The 18862-nt window shown below is 32.4% G+C and overlaps 3 protein-coding genes across 10 annotated transcripts in view; 1 reads left to right on the forward strand and 2 right to left on the reverse strand.

The window, feature by feature from the left end:
* Nucleotide 1: 1 nt before the first annotated feature.
* Nucleotides 2-18862, reverse strand: part of LOC139100967 (serine/threonine-protein phosphatase 2A 56 kDa regulatory subunit gamma isoform-like) — a 33643-nt gene continuing 14782 nt past the window's right edge. The window contains exons 3-9 of one of the 3 annotated variants that reach the window (XM_070653754.1): nt 7417-7613; nt 7021-7355; nt 6701-6931; nt 6109-6411; nt 5903-5992; nt 5561-5753; nt 2-5425 (exon numbers count right to left, since the gene is read on the reverse strand). In XM_070653754.1, coding sequence (XP_070509855.1) covers nt 5282-5425; nt 5561-5753; nt 5903-5992; nt 6109-6411; nt 6701-6931; nt 7021-7355; nt 7417-7613 — 1493 coding nt within the window. In that variant the 3' untranslated portion in view covers nt 2-5281. Of the gene's footprint in view, nt 5426-5482; nt 5754-5902; nt 5993-6108; nt 6412-6700; nt 6932-7020; nt 7356-7416; nt 7614-18862 lie in introns of all 3 variants that reach the window. The other 2 variants (XM_070653755.1, XR_011545495.1) reach the window with 2 other exon arrangements.
* LOC139100974 (putative uncharacterized protein DDB_G0294196) lies at nt 7657-14619 on the reverse strand. Of its 6 annotated transcripts, none has more exons than XM_070653767.1 (3): nt 14596-14619; nt 8340-8893; nt 7657-8232 (listed from the first exon to the last, which is right to left on the reverse strand). In XM_070653767.1, exons 2-3 carry the CDS (start codon nt 8586-8588, stop codon nt 7753-7755), a joined length of 729 nt encoding a protein of 242 aa, XP_070509868.1. In that variant the 5' UTR covers nt 8589-8893; nt 14596-14619; the 3' UTR covers nt 7657-7752. The 6 variants fall into 6 exon arrangements, with proteins under 6 accessions (XP_070509868.1, XP_070509869.1, XP_070509867.1 ...); XM_070653768.1 differs by lacking the exon at nt 14596-14619 and adding an exon at nt 14556-14595; XM_070653766.1 differs by lacking the exon at nt 14596-14619 and adding an exon at nt 14487-14570.
* Nucleotides 14833-18627, forward strand: LKRSDH (lysine ketoglutarate reductase/saccharopine dehydrogenase). The gene is made up of 6 exons (XM_070653752.1): nt 14833-14975; nt 15048-15091; nt 15153-15258; nt 15689-16325; nt 16419-18055; nt 18133-18627. Exons 1-6 carry the CDS (start codon nt 14898-14900, stop codon nt 18439-18441), a joined length of 2811 nt encoding a protein of 936 aa, XP_070509853.1. The 5' UTR covers nt 14833-14897; the 3' UTR covers nt 18442-18627.

Raw genomic sequence — 18862 nt, forward strand, 5'->3', positions numbered from 1 at the left:
TTTTATAATCATTGTATTTCTTTAATATATAAACAGGCTTTTTATTATCAATAGAAGTAGTTCAAAGTACGTTTCATCCTTCCAGACAAAAAGTTATGACAATTTATCTCATCATCTTTCATTTGTGCCATGATGACCAAATTCAATTTTTTATTAGTTTTTTGGAGGAATGATAAATTAAATCTATCAAAAGTCAATTTTTTGAAAAGGATGAGTAGTTGGTGGGCAATGTTAGGTGATGTCAAGGTAGTTTGAGGTATGGCAACAGCTATAGAGCTTTCAAAGAATGTCAATTCGCGTTGTCAAAGTTACTGTGATGATAAGCTTCAGATTAAAGGGAATTGTTGGATATTGAGTCGTATTGATGTTGCTGGACAAAAGACAGAGTCCAAGGACGCCATGGTTAAGTTGCTAGGTGACATACTCAAGATATGTAACCTTATACATATTCTGTGGTTGGATGTTAATTCAATTTCTATTGAACCCGAACAGCACAGCGTATTAGCTTGGATATCAGTATGTCGCCATTTGACGGTACGTTGCTATATACACGACTGGTCATACACGACTGTATGACGATACATTGCCATATGACACGACCATATGACGTTACGTCGTTATTTGACACGATACGACACGCAACGTTGCTCTGATGTCACTCTGACTTTTCTCGACACATTTTTATCCCGAAAAATGCATTTTGCTGTATTGTGCTGCTCGGAAGAGTCCCTTAATATCCACAACTCTTCGTCAATATCCTTTAAAATCTCCATGACATTTACATGACCATACTTCAAAACCAGCATTCATATCACTCAACATTGCCAACCTCACTTATCTATAAAAGAGAAAAGAAATTCTTTTATTTTTTAAAATTGATGATTTTATGTCTATCCTTTCTGACAATAGAAATATCTAGTATGTAGATGTAGTAATAATAATGTTAAATAATCATATATTATATTTACTTTAAAGCTTTAACTCTAGATATAACATTTGCATGTTATTAAAAATATTTACTTTTTCGCGTTCCTTCATATCCTTCATATCATATAAACGTGATTTAACAGAAGAAAAATAATTAAAAAAGAACAAACAGCATAAGGCGATTATCAATGATTTTTCCATTTCCTATCTTTTCATAAAAGTTGATTCTTTTTTTTTGTTTTGTATCTCTTGATATATATAAACATACAAATATTTTGTGGCTTCTTCCTACATCCTACTCGGCATACTTTCTTTTTCATATCATTCCAGTTACGGTTGAGGAAGAACTTAAGAGTTGATTTCATTAAGGCGGATGATCATTATCTGAAATTGGGAGGATTATCTGCTTGATTAATTTGGAAATTGAAGGCAATAATTGGATATTTTTTTTGGAAGTAAATCTGTTTTAGATTTGGTCAAGGCTAGCTGGTTAGCAAATGCGGTAAAAACACTCTTGTTAACTCAGAAATCATTGGTAGTTTTTTGCTATATCATGAGTCTAATGAGACATGACCAAGATGGTATTTAATGGTTCTTTTATGATAATTATATGCAGCTGTACATGAGACTTCAAATTAGAGATGGATTTAGATTTAATCCTAGATATACTGTATCCTTGGAAGTAATAATTGCTTCTTATAGCGACATCCAGGTTACCTCACTTAGTTTATTTAGTACTGTTTGTCTGTAATCTTTAGTGATCAACTTAGAGCTGCTCATTTCTTTTAAAACTGAAAGCTCAGTAACCAGAAGAGATAAAAGTAAATTTTAAGCAAGCTTGTTGTTGTTGTTCGATGGCCGTACAGGTCACCTGTGACCCATGGCTTCCCCTGGATGACGCCTAAAGCTGGTTTAATCGCCGGCTTCCGTCTACATATTGCCAATACCAAATGAACAAGCTTATAGCATGTTAAATCAAATTTCACTAGTTTTTACGGTTTTGGCTACTTGAAAACACTTTGGATCATACCTCAAAGTCTTTATGAAGTCATGTCCACATTTCCATTAAAAATTATAGACAACTTCTAGATCTGATTTGAATAATATGGAACTTGATTACTGCGTTACTTAGCCACATGAAATTGGAGAATTGTTAAGGTATTGATATCCAAAATACATTATTGTATGTAACCAATATTCTTCAATATCATGTCATACTACTAATTATCAATCTCTATAGCAGTTGATTAAACCAACTAGGTCATTTTTGTTTCGTCTTATGACGTTAAAGGATATTTTTGTTATCATCATGATTAGCAACAAGTTTGTATCTCTAATATACGAAATTCAAGCTCGGAGTATGCTTAACATTATTAATTATTAACATTATAACTGGATGTACCCGAAAGATGCTCAAGCTATAGAACATGCTTGTTGGAGAACGTGCTCGAGTAGCACAATGATCTAGCTAAGACACCAAGTGACCGTCTAAAAGCCGATGACTGTTCAACTCATTTGATAGCAAAAATATGAAATTTGCCACACGAGATAGCAATTCACAACTTATTGTTACCCAAAGTTCAAGAATTGAAACTTAAAGCTTTCTTAGTTTTCTGTCTAATCATCCTTAAGTTCATGAGAAGATATCTGATGAGTTGAAAACTTTCAATTAAACAGAAGTAATCCAAGAACTCAAACTAATCCAAGAGATAATGATTAATTTCATAAAAAAGTTCATCCAGCCATAAAATGATATCAGAAACCCTTTAAGTTGATTTAAAAGTTTTTTTCATATTTGAACATCTATAATTAATTTTATAAATAATTAATGTACCATTCTTTATATGATTTTTACTTCTTTGTTTGTATTCACATTATTATTATGAACTATTTAAGTTAGACCATTAACCTTTTCTATTGTTCCTCATTCGCTTTGTCTAAAAGCTTCTTTCGCATTATTTTTTTCATCCTTTTTTATGTGTAATCACTATTGATTATTTATGCTTATTCATATCAAAGATAATTCTTTTGATGACTTTTTAAATGTAATTATTTTTTAACCGGATTTATCAACTTTGTTGTCAGTCGTTCATAATTTTCTTTAAAATCTATCATTTTTTTAATTGGATGATATAAATAGATAATAATTAAAATTTAGGATCATTCAGTTGTGACGTCCAGCAATTGTGAGAAAATCATAATTTAGACAGTACGTAATAGAATGTTATGAACCTTCTTAGGTATGAATTTGCAGTCATAAACTTAATTTTAAGGATCTTATGTAGTTTTAGACCTAAAATCCAGAGCGCGAAGTCGACTCTTTTTTTGTATGGAATGTCGACTAGACTACATGTAAAATTCGAGTCGACTTCGAGGTCTGCTAACATCAAAATGACACAATAGGAAGCTGAAAGCTCTTTAAGATCACGCCCGAACAGAACAACATGTTCGCTAGAGCAACGCTACGTTGCCGTAATAACGATAAGATGCAAAGTTGCACTGACGACACTGTGACGGCTGATTTCGACTCGTTTGTTTTTATGACGAAAAATGCAACACGTCGAGTTGTGCCGCTCGGAACTACGTTTAATTTCATGTCTTTCCTGAACAGACAAGAACCATGCTCATGAGTGCGCTCAATCTCTTTTAGGGTTTTTATCCAAAATAGTACGAAAGACAAACATGCAAACCCAAGAAGATAATGTCTTGATAATGTCCATAACAGATTCTTTGTCAACATTTTAATCAATTAGATGTGAGCAGAGCTCAAAGTCGACTCGAATTTCATATGAAATCTTGCCGACTTTTCCATACAAAATCCAAGTCGACTTCGAGCTCTGGATGTAAGCCCACATCTAGCGATTGACGTCATTTACGAATGATCCCCATTTTTGAAACATAATTTTTTTTTTTGGAAATTTAATAGCTTGCTAATAATCATAAAAACTACAATTTTTTTTTCATTTAAATCATAATTAAACAAGAGGATATTGAGAGACAGAATAAAAATAAAAATATGGAAACAGTTCTCTTAAATGGTAATAATATTCATAAGCAGGTATTAATAAAGAAAAAATAAAAAATGATAAAGCAAACCAATCATTAGTATATAATATTAATGATGATTTTAACAAAATGAGTTACAGTTACTTAATTAAAATGCTTTTTTCCTCATTTTGATGATATCCTAGATAATTATTTTCTTTTTTTATCATCTTGTATATGATGTAGTTATAATGATCATGAATTTTTCGGGGGCATCACATGTACAAAAATTCTTAATATTTTGTATAAAGTTCAAGGCATCTGCACTCATCTACATCTTTTTCAATTTTTTAAACAAAAATCTTTAATCAGTGCTGAAGCCTCGTAAAAAAGTTATTGCAAAGTAACTGGTAGGGTTTCATAAAAGTCATTAATGTCTAGCAACCTACACAAATTGCTTAAAATTTAACATTTGTTGCTCGTTTTCTCATGAGAATTTTTTTTTACAATTTTTCTTAATATCAAGACTTTATAAATAATCCATCATGCATTAAAATTGTGCTTTGTGGATATTTTATAAACCATTAGTGACATTTCAAGTCTATCAGGATTAAATTTTGCAAAAAGCCGTTAAAAATGTTTTTTTAAAAATGCGACTGGCTCATATTTTGAATTTCAAAAAGCCGTTAAAAATCAGAATCCAGCTCTTTTAACGTTTTCCAGCAGATTATTATTTTTAAAGTCTGTTGCAAAATATATCCTGACTTGACTCTTATTAAACCGTACCAATGGAACTTTACATTTATCCCATACAACAGCATCAATGCCCAGTATACTTTAAAATGATTATTACATTATAAATCTATTTTCATAATATTCACGACATCACAATTACTATGTTCATTTATTTATGTTTTACTTATGCTTCCTCTTGTTATAAATTTATCAAAGTAGGTATTATTTTTTTTATAATTTTTCTTTTTTTTTTTCATTCACCATAGACAAAGTTATTTCCCATTACTTGATGCGATTCTTCATCATTTTTTTAAATTAATTTTTTTCTTTTAAAATATATATTAATTATAATGTATAGAAATAGAAAAAAAAAACATGTGCGCCACAATTCTTTTATGATGACTAACAAATACAGAAATAATAATAAAATCTTCGCATTTATCTACAGTTAATGTTATTATCCAAAAAAAACAATTTGTGTATGTAAAGAGATGAGGTTGAACACGAATTTAAAGGATGGGATTAGTTAGAAAAAAATTTGAGATATTTCATAAGTTGAGAGGATAATTGTTAGTAGTTTGTTTTTTTGTTTTTTTATATCTATAATTATTATTGTTGCTGTCTAGATTATTTTCTAGCATTTATTTGTATCAGGTGTTGTTTTGAGAAATTCATCAGCACGTTTATAATTAGTAAGCGCTTTTGCAACTCCAGAATCTTGCGGCAATTCCGATTTCTTTCTTAACAAAGGCTTGTCCATGTTGCGCAAATTGCGAGCCTTGAAGGAAAACATTTTTTTTTTCAGATTTTTTTTTGATTTTTTTTCAAACATTACATTAAGGAAAAACCTAGATTTGCAGCGTCTTATGATTACTAATTTTTGCAATTAATATTTTTAAAAGATTCTTCTTACATCTTTTGAATATTGGTCATATTTTTCATTCGCATAATCATCCTCATTAAGATTGTAATCGTTGTTGTTCTGATTAGAGATTGACAAGTATTCCATTTGATTTATTAGACTCTCAAATTTGGGATTATTTTTTCGTGCCAGTTCCTCAATTTCCTTCCATACCTCTTCTCGTTTTGCATATAGTTCTGTTTCTCTGCAAATGTCCAAACAAAAGTTTTATTAGTAAAAATTTAACGGTTATTTGGATTTTGAAAATTTAACGGTTTTCAAAAATTTGAATATTTTTTAATCTCGGGATTAAAAATTTAATCCTAAGCCAACTAAATTAAATTAGATACTTACAATTGTCTTTCATTCTTAAACTTGCTATTGCATTCGTCGAAGAGCTTATGATTCATTTCCATAAATAACTTAATGGCATTATAGATAAGCCTACGTAATTAGCAAATGAGAAAAGAAATGAAATTCAAAGAAAAAAGAGAAAAAAATTGTTCATGCAGACTGTAACTGATACTCTCCGATTCAATTATTTATGTATGATTATTTACCCATGAATTGTTTTATTCCAATGTGTTTTTGAGTTGTTGTAAAGAGCGGGAAACATTATCGGTAGTATGACTGATGAATTTTCAGTTATGAGTGACATGATGTAATCATTATTCCAGTAATATAAAGCTCGCTCAGCGACTTGGAAGTGTGGAGAGCTGACACATTTTGATATTTGTGTAAATAGTGGCACCATCACTTTTTGAAATTCAGCTGGCTCGATGACGTCAAGAATCTCTTCCAATTCATTAAGGAACATGACTTCTTTTGGACTATGAGTTTTCGGCCAAAATTTCAATAAACCTCTGTAATTACATAATTATGAGGTAAATGGTCAGAAACAAACAAAATGATGAGTTATGCAGCAATTTTAAAGGAAATAAAAGAGTTTAATGTATTCACTTTGTTCTCTAGACTGTGTAAGTCATAAGTTGAAAGCTAGAAAGTTTAGAAAGCTTTAATTAAAGCTAAACTATCTGAATTAATTAAATAAATTCAATTTATAACAGACTAGTCTACATTTAATGCGCTAAGTGCTCTTTAGGTAAGTCAGGAACAAAGATTCACAAACAAAAAAATAATTGCATGACTTACTTAATAACAGGCTCCGTCAGACTTGGATCTTTTTCAAGGAACTGTACAACACAATAAGCTAACTGCGGATGATATACGGACAGACTTTTGACTTTATGCAATGGCAACAATGCCTTTAATAAAAACGCTTTATGCTCTTCCTTTAATGGTAATGCAAAACCATTAATAATTGATCCGAGAATTTCTAAAAGTTCTGCAACCCCATTATGATGTTCTGTCTCGTAAACAAACCTACAAAGAGACAATAAATAGTTTATTGGATGTAGATATAATGATGATAAGATCAAAATACCATCAACATCAATGACAGTAGCACTTACCTATAAAATACATTATTGATTTGTTTTCTAACAAATGCTCGAAGTCCTAAAAATTTTCCATAAATGCGGTGCAAGACCGTTTTAAGAAAGTCACGTTCACGTGGATCTTCGGAATCGAAAAGATCGAGTAATCTCAACACAAATTGACTATCAATGTGACGTTTTGCGACATTTGGCTGAAAATCTGGTGATTCCAAAAAGCGTAAAAACAATTCATAAACAATTTGTAGATGAGGCCACGATGACTCTAATGTCGGTTCATCTTCTTCGGGATCAAATTCAGCTCCACTTGGATTACTTGGTGGTGGTAATGTTCGGAAGAGATTAATTGCAAACTGTTGGACGATATTGACATAAGTGATACTTGAGCATAAAGTAATAAACAACGTAACTTACCATTTGTATCATTTCAGGATAAACAGCTTCTGTTATTACACCATTATTATTATTAATATATTCTACCATTTCCTGAAGTGCACTTCGTTTCACCTCCTTCCATTTCAAGTCGTCGAGAGGCTCAGTAAAGTCAAATAATACGCAGCACTGACGAATTTTCTTAATGAACAAGTCTTCACGTTCGTTGGCATCAGTTTCTATAAAAAAATTCAAGAAGAAAGGCATTAAGGTATTTTTCATCAATTCTTTTTTTTGGTACACAAAACCCCCCCAAAAAATATTTAAGGAAATAAGTGTGAGATTGTAAATTCCTAAATAATAATTAGAAAGTGAGCATCAACCTTTCAGGAGCGGCAATTGTGTTACGTCTTGACTTGAGGACACTTTATCAAATAAATTTCGATCTCGTGCACGACTTGGACTTCCTTGTTGTATTTGTGACTGTGATTGTAGGACAGATTGTGATGGAGTAATTGCTGGTGCTGATTGTTTACGGACGATATGTTGTGGTGGATGAACTTGTTGTACCAAATTATGTGGTGATGTTGTTGGAATCATTGGATTCATCGGTGTCGTATTTACTGGCAATGAGTATTTTCTTTGTAAGTCTGGTTGTCCTGACGATGTCGTCTTTGGATGCTTATTTACATTATTTATCTTGTAAATGTCATTAAATTGTGTGGATTGTTGTTGTTGCTGCTGCTGCTGTTGCTGTTGTTGTTGTTGACTTTGCGGAGCAGAGTTCTGCCTTTGAAGCAGTGGAGGGATACTACTTGTGATATTTAAATTATTCAGTGGATTTGATTGCGTAAAGAACTATTTTTGTTGATATAAGATAGAAAGAAAAATAAAAGAAGAAATGGACGCAATTCTTTAAGTGATGAAGGCAATTAATGTACCCAAAAAAATGTAAATATTCTGACCTTTGTAAATGAAAAAATTGTTTGTTGACTTGATTGCTGCTCAGCAGCGGTCGTTTTATTATTTCCATTCATATCGTTTGTGAAATTAAATTTTGATATGTTTACGTATTTATTTCCAGCGACTAAATCCAAACCGCTATGAAATGAAGGTGATTTTGGTATATTTACGTTTAATTTTTGCTCAATTGGCTCATCATCCGGCGATAATTGGGATGATAATTTCATAGCGTTTCCAGATACAAAAACCATACTTTAGACACAACTTCCAATCCAAATATTGATTCCTTTAACGCTGTCATTCGAGAATCCTTTTTTTTAATTTCACTTTCAAGTCACTTCTTTTTTCTAATATCCAAAATTTGATTTTTCTTTCACTTTTTCTTATTTTCCCGTCTTTTGCATCAATATCAATGTTTACTTAGATGTATATATTTTCTCATTTATTACATTTCACATCACATATTTCTCGACATTCCTTAATATTTAATATACACATCAATCTACCTAACATATGCCGAGTTATGAAGGATATGTAGAGGTTCGACTTACGACTACTGATGACGTTAAACATGAGAGAAAAAAAAGCAATATTTATTGGAAAAAATCAAAAAGAGATGCCAGATTATAATATTATATAGATAGACTTTTTGTGAAGCATCAACATTTTATATTGATATCGCTTTTTTTTATTTAAAAGATCGCTTTTGAGGTCCTCTTTTTCCTCCACCCATCCACTCTCTAACACAGCCTATTCATCGACATTAAACATTTATTTATAAATATTCAGTCACGTAGAAATTTCGACTGATTTTTTTCTAATGATTATCTGTAAATTTAACGCAATTTGTGATAAAAATAATTTCATATCCGCACGTCCTACTTAGTAGTGGTTATAAAATTAAGGTTTGGGGAAAGTACGTAATGCTGAATATGTCGTGTATGGACAACATGCACCCTCCCTCCCTTCATTTCCATTCTATCATATGTCATGCAAAACTCGTACCAAGAATTGCTTCCTCATTTGATGGATAATGTTGGAAATAGAAATAGAAATCTAAATTTGGGAAGCTTTAACTGGTCATTTTATATTCAAAAATCATCGATAAATTGGGACAAAAGTTGTCATTTAGCAATTTTTCCCAAGGGACAAAATGCGACGAATCAATTGAGTCAGATGGAAGACCTTATTGTAATAAGCTAGGCTTCAAGTCTAGTAAGTTCCAGTAAGTAAGTACAATGCGATGAACCGCACTTTTCGCCACCAAAAAGGGCCAAAATCAGCCGACAGGATCACTTCAAGTCTTACAATAAATACAGCGATGGAGCAGAGTCCTAGCGAACATGTTGTGCTATTCAGGATTTATTAAGCACTTTCACTTTATAGACTCAAGTCAACATCATCATTTAAAGAGCTTCGGATCCTACTAAACACTGTAGGTCAAGGTTTAAGTGCTGTGGATTGGGAATCCTCGCTGGCAGGGTTGCAAACACATTATTAAGAAACTGTACGGTTATTGCCTGTGACAGGTGTCTATTCTGCAACTCTGCTCACTGGTTAAACTGTCATTAGCTCTAAGACGCATATAACGCGAAGCTCTGTATCTTTAAGATCTGAATAGCTAAAGCTTAACTTTTTTAAAGCATCAGCAACAGCTAATTTTAGATTCCTTTACAGTTACATAATATTCCATAAACCAAATTATACTCAATGACTACAGTACAGAAAGGTTATCATAAAATTTCCCTTACAGCTACCGATGATTTCATTGTGCTTTATAGTCATAGGTAAGTATATGCTGTAAAAAGCCAGCTAAAGTAAATAAATTAGAAAATCATAAGCGGCAATTGAATCGATATTATTGTATCCTGACTAATACTTCTTTTTTTGTTGCTGAAATTCAAATGAAGCAACATGCTTAATGTGAATTTGATTTGGGAGTTTTTGTCCTAATTATACAGGACAATTATATGTCCTAATTATACAGGACAGGAAGATTATTATTGCATCAAAAAATATGTAAAGCTTGTCTTCATGAATTTAATTTAAATTTTAGATACCATTTTGTTTTCCGATTAAATATTGATATTTTGGATTATTCCTTATTGAATAGCCTATACCTTCAAGCTTTTGAAATTTTTCCATACCTTTAAGTTATTTGAATATCATAAAAATGAACATTTAGAGATGATTTTGTTCTGATTTCTCCTTGATTTATATAACGAACTTCTAATTGAAACTCAATACTTGATATTAATCTGTGATGAAAAACTTGACAGCACATTTACTGAATGTTATATACTAAAAGATGAAATCTTATCTGTTCTGTTTAGATTTGGGGATATGATCCATTTAACGTACATTGTGATACTTAGGAATCATATCTAGGAAGTTTTTTGGTGTCCTTTACAAAATATTGTTTTTTTCGTTAACTATAAGTCTAACAGGCATAGAGCATGCTCTCAAGAATAGAGTAAGGTAAACGAGAATTCTTATTTGAAGGTAGACAAAGAACAGGAATGGAATAGATTTCTATTTTTTAAATGGAGAAGTCAGACAAGGAACAGAAATAGATAGAGTTGTATTATGTAAATCAGTGTTGGCGTAGAACACGCTTAGGTAAGCCGCGAGGAAAATTTTAAAATTTCCAGAAATAGGATGTATTTTGAAAATTTCTAGAAAAGCTTATTTAAAGCTTCAAAAAGCTTAAAACTTCAAGATATATTTTAAGTATTTTAGCTAGGATTTCATTCTAATTCAATATAATATTCAACATATTTACTTTATTGGTGTACCATAAAATACTTTTTGTTAATAAATGGTGTAGCACAAAAATGTTTCTACTTTTAAAGTGTGCTGTAGCTTAGTAAAGTTTGGACAACACTAATTTAAATGGAAATTGACATAATTTAGAGAAAGAGATTGTAAATTTTTTACGAAAAATGGTTACAGCTGTAACTTTTAACGAGTAATACAGAGATTTGTCCAAAACTGAATGCGGCAGCCTTTGACGAACTATGAAGGACAGCCGAAAATTGCACATCCGTGCATCTAAAACACAGGAAATGTAGGCCTGATGTTCTTGATCGAAACCAAATTAATACTAAAGAACTGAGATATAAAGGCTAAAGTTTATACAACCTTTGTGATAAGACCAGCAATAGAGTCAGATTGAAAGCCTTATGTAGTAACCTAGGCTTCATATCGAAGTATGATTACAATAAATAACCCTAATAGCTATGCCTCTGGAGAGCATGCCTATCTTAAAAACACTAGATGAGCATAATCTTGAGCGTTGCTCTCAGCTAACTCTGCACTTGGCAGACTCTTTGTCTGATATGGAAAGTAAGCAAGTAAGTAAAGGCAAAATTCCTAAAAACTTATTTCAAACTCAACATTCAAATCCTTTATGTAAAAATAAGAAAAATTTTCAGTCTGAGATTTTCTATTTTCCCAAAATCCTTCTTGGTAAGCTTCTAGAGCAAGTCTCAATGCTCACAGCAGAACAAACAAATAAATTCCAATGAATTCAATAATTAAAAAGACTGTACCTTAATTACATGAACAAAAATAAACTCAAAATCCCCATTCCTATACCAAAAAGAGGATTTTCAATCCACACAAAAAATTTCAGAGTCAACAAGTACATATACATGATTCTGTTACATAAACTTGCTTGTCCCAGCTTCATTATTATGGATATTAAAGCTACTAAAAAAGTCATCAGCTTCCCATTTCACTGGATGGAATCTAAAAATAGTCAGCATTTATGCGCTTTTTTAGTCTTTTTTACATCAATCTCCTTCTCACATAACTTTTCGTTTCCAATTTCATCTCCTATACGTACTTTTTCCCTCATTGAACAAAGCTTTATGCTGCTTTATGGAAAAAACTTTTTTGCTTCCTCCCATACATTAAAACTTCTGATTGCCTTAATTGTATTTTTAATAAGCACAAATTGTTTGATTTTTTAGATCTTTTGTATATTTAATTAAGCTAAATTAAGCCACAACTGTAACTTTCAATGACTAACATCAGGATTCGTCCAAAACTGCATGTTGCAGCCTTTGACAAACTATAAGAGACAGTCGAAAATTGCAGGTCTGTGCATGTAAAACTGATGTTCTTGATCGAGACTTAATTAATACTTAAGAACTGACCAGAATCCAGTTAAGCAACTGGATCTTGATTAAAATTTAAATTCTCACTTTTAATGATTGATATACTTTTATGCTTATGATTAATCCATGATATATGTAACAAAACTAGTCAATAACACAATTAATTCTAATAATCTGTCATTTTTAAGTAAATAAAATTAAACTTTTCGCGAAAATTTTAAGGAAATTTCCTTTTCGTCACGTTCCGATGACGGTTCTCTCACGAACTAAGGAGCTTACATGAAAAAAAGTCTTTTTTTTTGCACAAAAGGAAATGAAAGGAAAATCGATATTCCACTGTGGATTTTCCAGTGCATATAATTTTTCCTTTTTTTGTTGCCGGAATGTGGGTGGAACCAACCCCTCCGCACATTAGTGTGTTTATATTTTTCATTCATAGCTTTCACATCCAACGAGAACATTTTTGCATGTAAAACGTGTATGTCGAGTGGAATGAGGAATGATGAATGTAGGGTAGACAGTGATTGGAAAAATCTCATTGGAAGTGACTTGCGAGAGAGAAACTTGATTCCATATTTCCAATGCATTAATTGAACTTTTGACATTTGCCTTCATATGAAGCTTCCGATTGATCAACACACAAATAGAATAGATGTAAATAAACATTGAATTTGGATGGAATTTTTAGAGATTTTTGTCATTTTGAGAATGTTGAGCAATTATGGACGTAGACATTTCCAAGAAGGTATCTGAACTCTCGATGGATTTAACTCCTTTAACGTACTTCCTTTAAATACTTTTATAGTTATTCCGCTGCTTTTTCCCATCAAAAGGAAAGTGGACACTTCCGACTGTACGTCTGTCCTCGAAAACCAGTTACACAGGAAATAAGATAATGAGTTTATTTTGAAATGTAGACGGAGTGTGAGAGTTGAAGGATGCTTTATTTTTAAAAGTGGAGGAAATGCTTTGTCTCTTGAGTGTCAATTTAAAGGAACAGAGACACAAAGTGGAATTTAAAATGAAAATCGGTTCTTTTAGAATCAATTTAAATATGTCAACAAAGGAGTTGATGGAAAGGATAGCTTTGTCCTGATTTTTAAAGTGGGGATAAATATTTGAGTAAATCTATTGAAGCTGCTTCAGATGATTAGATGTCAAGTAGAATACTTGTTTAATTTGAAGGAATGACAGCTCAACGTGCGGACAGCGAATTTGTACAAACTGGATAACAGTACCAGCAACAGATATAGATGAAAAGCCTTAATTGTCTGTTGTAAGCTCCACATAGGATTATATTTAATTATTTGGTAATTCCGAAACGCAAATGGCATAAAGAAGTCGAAAAATCCATTACAACTATGTAGTCATTAACATGCCTTTAACTAGTTATAACGTATTTTTACACTCTTTTAATGTCCTTTTGAGACAATGTCCCTAGGCTAACATGCGGATGCATATTTTTACGAATTCAACTCCAAGCCATTGTCATAACAGTCTCGGGAGATTATTTTACGACTTTTTCAAGCCGTGTGCCTTTCGGGATTTCCAAAATTTTATAGCTCTACAACAAGCACGTTTACTATCAACGTCGAATACTTCCACTGTCTCAAACTATCATCAACACTTCATTTTAGACGTCATAAGTGGATGTTAATTTTAATTCGCAGTCATTAGCCTTATTATCAAAATTTTATTGTGTTTAGTGTTATTATCCAATCAAGGGCAGTGAGATTGGAATCTACAAGGATGCTGAGGAATAAATTAGAATGGAAAACAGAGTATTTGTACAAGCTTTTTGATGTGCCCAGCAATAGTGCCAGTTGAAAACCCTTTTGTAATAGTCAACGCTCCAAGTCGAAATATGGTTCCAGTTAGTAACTCTTATTTCTAGTGTACCAAACCACAAAGTTCAAGAATCACTATACTGTCCAAATTTTATTGAACTTCGAAGCAACACGGCAACACACGAGAACTTATCTATTGTCTTTAAAATAGAATATCCACACAACAAACAAAATCAATTACACATGTTACGTATTTAATCAATAACATTCACGCGAATGCTTCAAAAATAAATAATTCATGTCATTAAACCTTTCTAAAGTCAAGAATTTATTTTAGTGATTAAATTTACCATCAATTTGTCGATTTGTATAGCTCGATACTGAAAGCAAGTTTAAATATTTTTATTGACATATTTTTTTTGTCAGTCTGTATTTGCTTATTACTCATTAAAAGTTTATTTAAATTAAAAAGTGAGAGTGTTCATCGTTGTATACAGTTGTATGACATTGAGCAAATTCTTATCATTTTTTTTATATGTTTTTGTTAATATACAGGCTATAAGTACATTATTATTTTGCTGTCTTAAATAACTGATCTCTCAGAAGCTCATGATAGGATGAGATTAAGCTTTAGTCAGAGTTTAAAATTTGAATGGGCAACATGTTGCGCATAAGTCGTCCTCTGAATATTGATAATATAATAAAGGGCATTACAAGCCGTAAAAAACATGTGAGTATATCTATAACAAAGGCATTTCAATTCGCTTATTGTTGACAAAATTATTCACTATTGTGTCAATAGAATGGAACAGTAATTGCAATTAGACGTGAGGACCAATCTGTTTGGTAAGTGCGTAAATTGACTGAACTAGATTTCGACATTAAAGTTTGTGTCGTAATTTTTTAGGGAACGTCGTGCACCCTTTAATCCATCGATAGTAAAAAGATTAATAAACAGAGATGGTGCAAAAGTTATTGTGCAGCCATCAAATCGTCGAGCTTATCCGATGCAGGTACGTTGAACTAAAAATCATACATAAGTCAGTGGTGGGCAACCTGTGTGCTGCGGCACATTACTAAAATTATTGGAAATAGCCATGAATGGTGTGCAATTTCGGTCGTGGTAAGCCTAAAGTCGTGCCGCGAACCATTAAAGGTTGTCCACCACTGGTATAACTCAAACGCAGTTAGTCAGCCTATATTCCTGAAGGCAATAAACGAAAAATCATCATAATTGATAAGATAATTTACATATATTCAGTCTATTTGTGTCCAATTGATAATTATTATTTTAAAAATATTTTAATACTGTTGGGCAACAAGCCTCGCTAATTCTTATCTCATAAGACTATATTGACCCACATGAAGCTTAAAATTTAGTAAATATTGTTGTTATCAAGTTCAATTATTTCGTCATTATTATTGTTATAATATTTTTTATAGGCGTACTTGAATGCTGGAGCTGTAATAAATGAAGACATCAGTGAAGCATCGATTATTTTTGGCGTTAAGCAAGTTCCAGTTGATGCACTCATTCCCGGTAAAACTTATTGTTTCTTTTCGCATACAATTAAGGCACAAGAATCAAATATGCCATTGCTTGATGCTGTACTCGAGAAAAATATTCGTCTTGTGGATTATGAGAAGCTTATGGATAGAAATGGATTGAGATTAGTTGCATTTGGTAAATATGCAGGAGTTGCCGGTATGGTAAATATTTTACATGGACTTGGATTACGTCTTTTGGCACTCGGACATCATACGCCTTTTATGCAAATATCACCGGCACACAATTATAGAAATTCAATGATGGCACGTCAGGCTGTTAGAGATTGTGGATACGAAATATCATTGGGAATGATGCCAAAATCTATTGGACCATTAACATTTATATTTACGGGAACTGGAAGTGTTTCACAAGGTGCACAACAAATATTCCAAGAGTTGCCAGTTGAGTATGTTCCACCCGATATGCTGCGAAAGGTTGCCGAACATGGAAGTCAAAATAAACTTTACGGTTGTGAAATATCAAGAAGTGATCATTTAGAGAGACGTGAAGGCGGTGGATTTGATCCCCAGGGTATGTTTCATTCACAGAATATAAACTCAAAAAATAATTTCATGTTCCTTTAATGCTCAATTGCACTCATTTGTTTTTCTTATGCCTTTTTAGAATATGAACAATATCCCGAGAGATATATATCGACATTTAGTAAGAAATTTGCTCCGTACGCATCAGTTCTTGTAAATGGAATTTATTGGGCTGTTGGTTCACCTAAATTAATAACAATTCCAGATGCAAAGAATCTTTTGAGACCAGCAAATACACCATGGCTTCCATCATCAGTCGGTGCACCTTCATTACCACATAGAATGTTGGCTATTTGTGACATTAGTGCTGATCCTGGCGGTTCTATTGAATTTATGAATGAATGCACGACAATTGATACACCTTTCTGTCTTTATGACGCTGACAGAAATAAGGATACAAAAAGTTTCAAAGGTCCCGGCGTTCTCGTGTGCTCGATTGATAACATGCCTACACAATTACCGACAGAAGCCACAGATTACTTTGGGGAATTATTATATCCATATGCACTCGACATCTTAAAATCAGATGCGTCAAAACCACTTGAAGAGCATGAATTCTTGCCAGAAGTTGAGGGAGCAATTATCGCAAGTAATGGCAAATTAACACCAAACTTTGAGTATATTAATGAGTTGCGTGACACAAACATTAGATCTAAGCATAAATCAGATGGTACAGAGTTTAGTAAGCGAGTTCTTGTCCTTGGTGCTGGTATGGTTTCAGCGCCACTTGTTGAATATCTCAGCCGTAATCATGACATAAGCATGAAAGTATGCTCACAAGTTAAGGAAGAAGCCGACCGTTTAGCTATTCGTTATAATAATGTTGAATCATTTTATATGGATGTTAACAACAATCAAGAACACTTGGCAAAACTTTGTGAAGAAGCAGACTGTGTGGTGTCATTATTACCATATAGTTTACATGGTGTTGTGGCAAAATATTGTGTTGAAGGTAAAACACATTTAGTCACAGCAAGTTATGAATCAGATGAGGTTAAATCATTCCATCAAGCAGCTAAAGAGGCAGGCATTACAATTTTAAGTGAATGTGGATTAGATCCAGGTATTGATCATTTATTGGCTATGGAATGTTTCCATGATGCTATTGATAATGGCGGTACGATTGAATCATTTGTCAGCTATTGTGGAGGCTTCCCAGCACCTGAATATTCTGATAATCCATTACGATATAAATTTTCATGGAGTCCAAGAGGTGCAATTATTAATACATTGTCAGCTGCTAGATATTTAAGCAAAGGACAGATTGTTGAGATTTCTGGTGGTGGTGACTTGATGTCTACAACAAAGGAACTTGATTTTCTACCAGGATTTGCACTTGAAGGCTTCCCAAATCGTGACTCAATGCATTATTTGAAGCTTTACGGATTAGGTCCACAAGTTCATACATTCGTTAGAGGAACAATCAGATACAAGGGATTCACTGAATGCATTAAGACAATGCAACTTTTGGGATTAATTGATACACAAAATCATCCAGCACTTCATCCATCAGGACCAGAAATAACATGGAGACAGTTGATTACTAATTTACTTGGACTTATTGATGAAGACATTTTCTATGAAAATCTCAAAATGAAACTTGCTGATCGTGTTGGAAATCCTGATTATATTGAAAAATTAGGTTTATTGGATCAATCAATGATTGTTAAACAAGGATCACCACTTGACACATTAATCTACTATCTATCAAAGAAATTGGTAAGGGATTGTAATTAAATAAGAAAAGAATTTCTCAATAATTGATTGTATATCCATCACTTTCATTTTTATTTTAGGCATATGAGAAAAATGAACGTGATTTAATTATCCTTAGACATGATATTGGAATTAGATGGGCTGACGGACGACGTGAAGAACGTGGAATAAATTTCGTATGTTATGGTCAACCTGCATCAAGTAATGGACATTCAGCAATGGCATTAACAGTTGGATATCCAGCAGCAATTGCTACAAAAATGATACTTGATGGTGAGATTCAGGAACGTGGTTCAGTCTTGCCATTATCACCAGATATTTTCCGTCCTATGTTAACGCGACTTCGAGCTGAGGGACTTGAAGCAACGGAAATTATTAAGGAATTGTAAATCGATCACGCGGAGACACATAAAATATTTAATATGAATAAAATTAACATAATGAATGTTATTAAATGGAATTGAAAAAGAAACCTTTGTTCGTTCTATTCTGTATGTAAGACGAAGGGGCGAGCGGAAATTAATCATGAATAAAAGTTTTATGCTTCCAATTTTTTTATAGTAACATGTATGTAACCTTATTGTTTTGTTTCTATTATTAATTAAACGCTTTTTATTGACTTGCTCTGTTGGTTGGTTGGTTGGTTGGTCATGATCAAATCTTGCGATCGATTTTTCGACCACTTCTACTGCTCTAATTGAACTCAAATTTTTATCACGTGTGTATTCCCGATGACAATACAATATTTTCGCATTTTTGTATCACAAAAATGCTTAATTATGCTTTAATTAATATAATAACATTATATAT

The sequence above is a fragment of the Chironomus tepperi genome, unplaced genomic scaffold (assembly GCF_022539635.2).
Source record: "Chironomus tepperi strain 1889 unplaced genomic scaffold, CSIRO-AGI_Ctep_v1 contig_73, whole genome shotgun sequence".
Taxonomy (NCBI): Eukaryota; Metazoa; Arthropoda; class Insecta; order Diptera; family Chironomidae; genus Chironomus; species Chironomus tepperi.

Coding starts and splice junctions, on each gene's coding strand:
- LOC139100974 (XM_070653767.1), bottom strand. CDS start 8,588: ATGGTTTTTGTATCTGGAAACGCTATGAAATTATCATCCCAATTATCG. Junction 8,233..8,339: donor CAATTTTTTCATTTACAAAG/GTCAGAATATTT, acceptor CAACAAAAATAG/TTCTTTACGCAATCAAATCC.
- LKRSDH (XM_070653752.1), top strand. CDS start 14,898: ATGGGCAACATGTTGCGCATAAGTCGTCCTCTGAATATTGATAATATA. Junction 15,092..15,152: donor CGTGAGGACCAATCTGTTTG/GTAAGTGCGTAA, acceptor GTAATTTTTTAG/GGAACGTCGTGCACCCTTTA. Junction 18,056..18,132: donor ACTATCTATCAAAGAAATTG/GTAAGGGATTGT, acceptor TTTTTATTTTAG/GCATATGAGAAAAATGAACG.